This window comes from Triticum urartu, chromosome 4 (assembly GCF_003073215.2).
Source record: "Triticum urartu cultivar G1812 chromosome 4, Tu2.1, whole genome shotgun sequence".
In the NCBI taxonomy this organism is placed as follows: Eukaryota; Viridiplantae; Streptophyta; class Magnoliopsida; order Poales; family Poaceae; genus Triticum; species Triticum urartu.
In genome coordinates, this window is record NC_053025.1 from 275,638,126 (window position 1) to 275,646,696 (window position 8,571).

At 44.8% G+C, this 8,571-nt stretch overlaps 1 protein-coding gene across 1 annotated transcript; it reads right to left on the bottom strand.

Moving 5' to 3' along the window:
* Positions 1-5,885: 5,885 nt before the first annotated feature.
* LOC125551467 lies at positions 5,886-7,070 on the bottom strand. Its single transcript, XM_048714720.1, has 3 exons — positions 6,972-7,070; positions 6,705-6,819; positions 5,886-6,422 (listed from the first exon to the last, which is right to left on the bottom strand). Exons 1-3 carry the CDS (start codon positions 7,045-7,047, stop codon positions 6,236-6,238), a joined length of 378 nt encoding a protein of 125 aa, XP_048570677.1. The 5' UTR covers positions 7,048-7,070; the 3' UTR covers positions 5,886-6,235.
* Between the last annotated feature and the right edge of the window lie 1,501 nt (positions 7,071-8,571).

The window sequence follows — 8,571 nt, forward strand, 5'->3', positions numbered from 1 at the left end:
AGTTGGAGTCCATATAAGGTAAATTACATCCGGGGTGTTATAGAGGGAGCGCGGACAGAGTAACCCCCTCGCCCATACCTTGTGGAGCGTAGCCGTCGGGGCGCTGCTGATGTTGTCCTCCTCCGATGCCTCCTACTCCTGTGTCGGTCGCGGGAAAGTGGTGACGGTACAGCCTGCTCCGACCACGCCCCCAGCAGCGTCCACGTCCTCGCGTGCCTCCACGTCCCTCGCTGCATTAGAGGTCGCAAGTGGTGGAGCCTTCGAGGGGCTGGATGAGACGAAGCATCGGATTTCTTCTTGGACGCCATGGTCAATGGTGCTATCGAAGGTGAAGATGGTGATGAAGATGATGCGCTGCACACACCTTCAGGTTCGTGCAAGCGATCCTCCTACCTGGCGCGTCAAAGATGTCGCGGGAAACCACATCAACCTATGGGACCAGAGGGCCACTTGCTGGTTCGGCCGGGGGACGTCGCGTTGCACAAAGAGCAGACGGGCATGGGGCAGCACAGCAGAAATCATGCAGGCAATTTTACCCAGGTTCGGGCCATCGTGAGGCGTAAAACCCTACTCCTGCTTTCGTGGATTGATGGTGGTAGAGTGGTGGTGGAGCGTAGTACACTTTCCCTACAAGGGCGGCAGTGGCTACGAGCGTATGGGCGTGGTTGTTATCCAACCTTCTAACCCCTTTCTACAGTTGCTATGGGCCTTCTTTTACAGATTAAGCGGCTACCACAATGTCAAAGTAGTCATTGTGCACAGCTAAGATAGCAAACAGTGCTATCATACTTAACTCTACAGGCTGACAGGGTGCATTAAATGCACCACTGAACGTCACGTCGTTTGTTGCCCGACAAGCTTGGTCGGGCTATTTTGCCAGCTTCGCACCTACTCGCTTGACGCGTCGCGGGATCAGTGTCGTTCTAGGGCATCTTCTGTAGAGAAAGGCTGCCACGTGGCGAATGGCTGCCACTTAGTCACTTTGCGGCTTGACTCCGCACTGATTGACGACGCGGGTCGTGGTGGAGTAGTTGGGTGAGGTGGTTTTCCCTCGTGAGCCCCGGCAAGCCCTGCCGGGACGTCTTGGGTGCCTTCTTTCGGGGGTGGCCCCGCCCCTGCTGACCTCGCTTACCCGGCAAGGGGGGGCTTTTCTCCTAGTGGCATCTTGCTTTTTGTCTTGATCTTGGTCTTCTTGGTTTGCATGTTGGTCCTTCGAAGCTCTTGGTCTCTTGTACTCTGGCATGGCCTGGTGCCTCAATCCTGTTCCCGTGCATGTGCACAGTCTAGGCAACAGACCCAGGGTTTGTTACACCGACACCGACACACGACAATTGATCTTCCTTTGTAGTTACGTCTGCTTACTACAACCATATGGTGCCCCCTCATCATCCTTGCATACCTCCTGACCCGTCTCTTACACACACGTGCACAGACATGCAGACATCCCCTTTCTTATTGATATTGCAGTCGTACCCCCCGTTTGTCTAGCAGGCCTCTCCTACCATTTGTGAGAAGCAACTCCACCACCAATTCTCCGACACTCTACCTTTGTCTCTCTCCCAGCCTTATTCCTCTGCTACATGTATGCATGCATGCATGCCAATCGATCTCCCTCAATGCATAGCTAGGTCTCTGTCCTTCTCCATACATATAACAGTTGATCTACCTCTCTATAGTTAGGTCTCTGCCCCCTCCCCCCCTCCGCCCCACACACACCGATAGTCGAACGTTGTAGGTAGGTATCCATGCCACTGAGACAAACTGCACCTCTTCCCTTTCACATTCCAGTAGGCCAGCCGCCACTACAAGAAATATGTCAACTTGTGACCTTGACTATTGGTCACTGAATGGTCATTATTTTCCATTTGTGACCTTTTTGTGACCAAAAACAGATGGTCAAAAACTGGCGGTCGTAAACTGACCAAAATATGCCTACTATTTTGTTTTGGTCACTAGCAGCCTCCCCAGGCCACGTAGGCATCCGACGTGGCACAAAAATCAGCCCAGTCCAATTCGGTGTTTAGATGGGCCGAGCCCATTAATTCAGCCTTTTTAATATTTATTTTTCCTATTAATTTTTGCTAGCTACATGGGCTGGCCTAGCAATTCGGCCTTTTTATTTCTAGTTGCGGCCTTTTACAGCGTATGATCTTTTATTTTTTGCCATTTTACTTTCCACTGTTTTACATTTGTCCCGAATATCATAATATCACACTCGTCCCACACGTCAGAAATTCCAAATGTGCTCAAATTATTTTGATAAGTGGCTCGCATGAGTCATTGCACACGTTTTCAAATCACATACATAATTACTATTTCATATGAAACAGAAATTGTAATTCTAAAACATACATGAAATTCACAAACAGAGAGAAGATACATTAATTCACGTACATAATTACTATTTCATTCACAAACAGAAAGAAGATACATTAAATTCCCAGATAACCCAGCTATTATTACATAACTTGCTATATAAGAATGTCTTGGAGCTTCTTTGAACATCTTTCGTCTTGAATTTACTCAAAATATCTACCAACAAGAAAACAGAACAGCAAGGATAGGGTGAATAACAACAACAACAACAGGTGATGGGGTGCTATTCCATCTAAACAAGAGACTGAACCCAGCAAGCTAGATTTATTCAGCATCATCAACAATTCAGTAAAGTACTGCAGTTTAGAACTGATGAGAAAAAACAACTACACGACTTCATAACTGAACATATTCAAGTAAAAATTGTACAAGTTACATTCCAGTAAACAAACTGTACAAGTTGACGATTCCCTGCTGCATATACATATCACTTGTGTCATGTTTGGGGGTTCAGAATGTACACAACATGTTTATGGTAGATGAACTGTAGCTGCTAGCAGGGGCGGAGCCGGGATTTGGATATAGGGGGGGCCAAGTCATGTTCATTAAAGAAAAATGCTCACTGCAGAAAAATAAGTACCATAATACTATATTATTGTGTTGCTTCAACACAACTAAAATAGGGTCTGTCTATGGCATATCGATATATGGCTTAGTTATTGCAAAAAAAGGAAAAAAGAAATATTCGCACTAATCTTTGCATAAAAAATAATCAATGTCATAGGACCTAGATTTTAATACTTAGGACACATCTAGATGTACTTTAGCAAAACTGATTAAAATATATTTACATTTGTATTGGTTTATATTTGCCCCTACAGTTGTCAATAAGATCAAAAATATTGATGATTTCATGAGTAGTTAACCTAGTTGCTAGCAATTTCCTATCAATATAGATTAGCCAAGCAAGTCATTGCCACTGAACTGGGATTGGTAAAAATTGCACATTAGCCACATTAACAACATTACTAGGTGGAGAACTCGAAACAACATACTTTAAAAGAGAATTAATCTTTATGGTGTTTGCAGCCCTTTTCTCTTCATGACCGCATCACAAATCAAACAATGAAAATAAAATAAAATTTATTAGCATCAAATGACAACTTCAACATGTATAAGATTAGAGTTGAGAGGGATTAGTAGATACAGTAGTTCTCAATAGTGCTAACCTTGTGCCTGAACAGCTAGAGAATTCACAGAGTTGAGAGGTATCCGTATGATTTGCCAGTTCAGAAGCCTGTGTCGCCTGATTTTAATTGACTCCGTGAGTAGTGAGGGTACGAGGCAGCGGCCGCCGGCAAAGCTAATCGCTTCAGGTTAATCACGCTGGGGGGTTGGCTTAACGCCAGGGGCCAAGTACTAGAGTCTATGGCCACGAGTGGGCTTTTTTATGGGCCTTTTTCCCAGATTTCTTCATAGCCTTCGTTTGGGTTGAGGGGGGGGGCCATAGTACGTATATTTCTCAGTCCAGTAGCTAATTACTCGTAGCCTCTGAATAAATTGTCGATCGTTAGGGGGGCCCAGGCCCCTGCTCGCCCCCCCTTGGCTCCGCCACTGGCTGCTAGGAATAGTAAAGCAAAGATGTACTGCCACTAATCAGCGAAAACATAACATTTTCTCAGAGTTAATGATAGCATATTTAACCGTAAATAACAGAATAATGCAATAAATTGGTATAGAGCAAGGTACTGAGCATAGGCCAGGCCAACAATAAATTGGTACTAAATCTAGAAATCACCATCTAAAATTTAGTTAATGAGACATTTTAGAATCAACTTGACAATTGATAGTAATGTTTGCATAGGACACATCCAGAACTAAAACTATACATAAATGCCTAAATTTCAATGCCCGATGCCCAAAATGTAAGATGATGGTTCTGGAAAAATAGTAAACTTGCAACCATATTTAAAGAAAAGAAAATAGCAAGGTGCTGCCATGACCAAATCCTAACCAGAATGCATTTAATAAAATGGATTGCTTCTAGCTGCTGTAGCGACATGCTCCATCAGGCCATGATCAAGTACTCCAGACCATTGCATGCTTTGCAAAAAGAAATACTAGATGAATCTCACTAACAGGAGCACTAGGTGATTAATGGAAGTAATCTGCAGATTACACTGTGAACAAGTGAAGAATTTATCTCTCCCTGTGGAAGAACTAAGTTGATGAAGACATGCAGCAGCAGGAGAAGCCTTGCATCATTGGTTTGGTCGGGTCGTCCACCACACTAGCCACCATCACGTACCCGTCGCCATCAGCAACATTGCTCCTGCAGCAGCAACATATAACCATTTATAAATTAAACGGACCACGTACAAGGTTATACTAAGCATGTAAGTACATTCCAGCTACATGTACAAGGTTATACTAAGCATGTAAGTACAGTCCAGCTATAAAGTGGATGGCAAAGTGTGGCTGTTGTTGTTGCTACTTTAGCCAACTGAGCTAATTAATCTCATCAACCTAATACACTTCTCTCAAGAAAGAAAAAAGCAACTTCAAATATTGAGTACAGCAGCAACATCTACTTGTTACTGGAGTTCCAGTTCAAGATGGCCAGAGGCCACTTGGCACCATGGAACCTGCACAATTTCCACCATATATATGAATTAGTTAGAAAGAAAACTAGAGTTGAACTACCCAGCCTCATACATACATACATAAGCAAGCAAAATTTGATTACACAAGAAGGTAGCTGGAGTGGTGGTGGACGAAATGAAAGTCGACGGCCATGGCTTAACGAGGAGAGGAGCTCAACATTGAAGTTTCGCAAAACAGGAGTTTCATTAATTTGAGAGTGGGTTTTAGTAGCTCAAGCTTAGTTAAGTTAAGCACTTAGTACTAAACAGCAACAACACTTGAACCGTAACATATCCAGAAAGGAAACAAAACATGAGACAAGTATTGATAGCAAGTCCACGAAGGACATCCAATGGTTTCAGCCACATCCTAATAAACCTGCAGCATTCTTTAGCACCTAATTATCAGCAACAAATCAATGGCTAGACGAGCAACACCACAACAAATCGACACTAACACTTGGCCCAAGCAAGGAATCAGCTCACACACGCAAGATGATGATTGCATACATACAAATCATGTGCTGGCAGAAAAAAAATCAAGCAGGAGCTCATCTTCTCTCTCTGTTTTGTAACTAACGACCTAAATAAAATAAAATAAAAACATGACTTGTTCATACAGATCCCTCTAAAATTCCTTGGCACAAGTGCATCACATATTCATCAACTTAGCATCAGAAGTAGTGAGCACGAGAAGAGGGGGAGGGAGATGGTGGAGCTACCTGCCGCGGTCGCAATGGAAGCAGACCCCTCTTGACTTGTTCATACAGATCCCTCTAAAATTCCTTGGCACAAGTGCATCACATATTCATCAACTTAGCATCAGAAGTAGTGAGCACGAGAAGAGGGGGAGGGAGATGGTGGAGCTACCTGCCGCGGTCGCAATGGAAGCAGACCCCTCTTGACTTGTTCATACAGATCCCTCTAACTGCACATAGCAAGTTTCAGATGTTCAGAATAGTGAGATGATTCCATACAAAGTAGAATAGTTGTACTTGGCAATGCACACTAGCTAACAGAATGCCCACAATAAATATTTTGGCTAAACTACTTTCCTTGACAGCTTTACAAATTACAACAATGATTCATCTGATATTTCTAGAGGAATCCACCCAACCCATGTTGCTTGGAACTGAACCCCAAGCTCCTTCCTTATGTAACAACCTGAAGTAAGTTTGCATGATGCAGATTTGTACGATTTCTAGATTAAACGAACTCCTTGTGTACATTAACGGATTAATTAACAGTCCATTCATGTGCTGATTATCTAGACTACATTAAGGCACCCAATTAAACAAGCGAGGCCATGAATCTGGCACGGGCAGACCCGGAACAACACCAACGGCGGGAGGCGCGCCGCCGCAAGGAATCAAAGCAGTGATCTTAACCAGTCTGTCATTGAAACCGTAGCAGACTCGGTGGTGCGAGACCGTGATTCCAGCATTTGCCGCTTCAGCTAACGACCTAGATGATGAACAAAACAAAAGGGGGAGCAGATATCATCATCAAACTTGGAACAACTGGAAAGTAGAAACAAAAAAAGAGGAAACATGAAGAAGAGATATCATCAAATCCGGCTAGGCTATGCTCCCGTTCCAAATAGTAGAAGTGTAGAACTGAAGCTGGAATGCACAGCAGCAGCCAGCAGCACTGTTGGAGCAGCTATATACAGATAAAAGCCAGGGACACCCGCATTGCATTTCAGCAAAGCCAATAGGGAGAAAAGGATAGCAGAGCAGAGCATACTTGATGAGCGTGCCTCCTTTGCCGATGAGCACGCCGCAGCAGGCGTAGGGCACCACCAGCACCACCGTGTTGTCGGCATGGTCGCCTTGCAACCACAAACAAAGGATTGGAGTCTCTGAATCAAACCACAGCCGAAGCAAACCAACTGTAAGATCATCAACTGTAAAAGAACATTTACAGTAACTCTGAAGAAATGTTGAGCCTTTTTTTGTACAGTACAGAGAACAGAGGAGGGGTCTGAACATTCACTACTTCAAGTAGGAGTACCTGGTAGCGGATCTTGTGGAGGAGGAGCTCGGCGGCATCCATGACGGCGCGGAAGGGGCCGGAGAGGTAGGCTCATGGTTCCTTGAGCAGCTGAGTCAGGCGAAGACGCGCCCAGAGCCGGGCTGGCCCTGCGCGACGCGGCGGAAGGCGGAGGCGATGCCGGCGAGGCCGGAGCTGATGAGCGCGTCGAGCTCGTCGGCCACCAGCTGCAGGTCGGGGATGGGCGGCGCGGGGTGGCCGAGGAGGCGCGCGGCCCTGGACCACGCGTACAGCACGACCAGAAGGAGGAAGAGCATGTCGGCGGCCAGTGACACGGCCGTGTAACCGGAGGCGCCGTGGAATAGGATCCAGGAGGCGACGACGGTCGCTAGGAGTAGGGCGCTCAGGTCGGCCCGGCCTCGGCGCCACAACACCATATCTACGGTGAGGGTCGTTGACAGGGGGGTGGGTTTGGGGGCGGCGGCGGATCGAGATATGAGGGAGGGAGAGGGCGGCGGCTGTGGGTGCGTAGGAGAGAGGGGGAGGAGAGGACGAGTGGTGCAGGTTGTGTTAGGGCTAGTTGGATGAGACGGTGAGGGGGTCAAGTGTGCCGTTGGATCCGGGACGATCGGACGGTTCAGATCGCCTAAGGTAGGGTGATCCGGGGGAGATGTCCTGATTGATTAGAGTTTCCGGTGTAATTTAAAATATAGTCCCTAAGTGCTAAAAACAAAGGGGTTTATGAAGCAACTATCAATAATATTTTGCAAAATGAAACTACTAAAATTTTCACTCAAGTTATACCACATTTTATGGATGATAACCAACTTGTATGCATTTCCGATCATTCTAGCCTTTTTGGCCATTTAAACCAACTTGTACCAAATCAGGAGGAACCGGGTCAAATTTAAACTACAATAACTTCATAGTCTGCTCATAGTTTTTTCCAAAAAACATTTTTAGGTACACATGTATATATTTCATCACAGAACACTATGAGTTTTGTAAGATTCCACCGCAGCAACGAACAGTTATGCCCATGGTTTTAACCACGTTTTGAAATTGGCATACAGAATTAAAGAAACCAAAAAATGGAAAGCCTTTGCATTGTGTCATTATATGTGATCTAGTGTCTAGGGTGCATCTTGGAGTGGCAAACAATGTTGCCTAAGGAATTTTTCATTTCCTTTGGATGAAAAAACAATTTTCCATTTTTCCAGTGCCCGAAATGAGTTTTTTTCGTGAAGGACCTACCATATATTTGTTGCAAAATTGTACCAAATGAATTTTCTAAAATACTAGGACATATTTAATGCACAATTGACCAAATGGTTTGGTGTAAAAAGTTTTGATCCACCTCTCATGAAAAAGACAAATTCCCGCCGATTCAGCTGGAAGCGGGTCAAATTTGAACTGTAGCTACCTCGTAGTTTGCTCTTTAATTTTTCCAAAAATCATTTCTATGTACATAAGTATCTATTTAATCAAAGAAACACCAAAAAAATTCCAAGATTCAACCACTAGCTAGGAACTGTCAAGCCCGCCGTTTTGACCGCATTTTGAAACGGGCATACAAAATTCAAAAAAAATCAAAAAATTGGAAAACCTTCGCATTGTGTCA

Bases quoted from the DNA above. Each gene is read 5' to 3' on its own strand.
- LOC125551467 (XM_048714720.1), bottom strand. From the start codon at position 7,047: ATGAGCCTACCTCTCCGGCCCCTTCCGCGCCGTCATGGATGCCGCCGA. The intron at 6,820-6,971 runs GTACTCCTACTT...GGTTTGATTCAG, and splicing joins TCCACAAGATCCGCTACCAG to AGACTCCAATCCTTTGTTTG. The intron at 6,423-6,704 runs GTATGCTCTGCT...TTCATCATCTAG, and splicing joins AAAGGAGGCACGCTCATCAA to GTCGTTAGCTGAAGCGGCAA.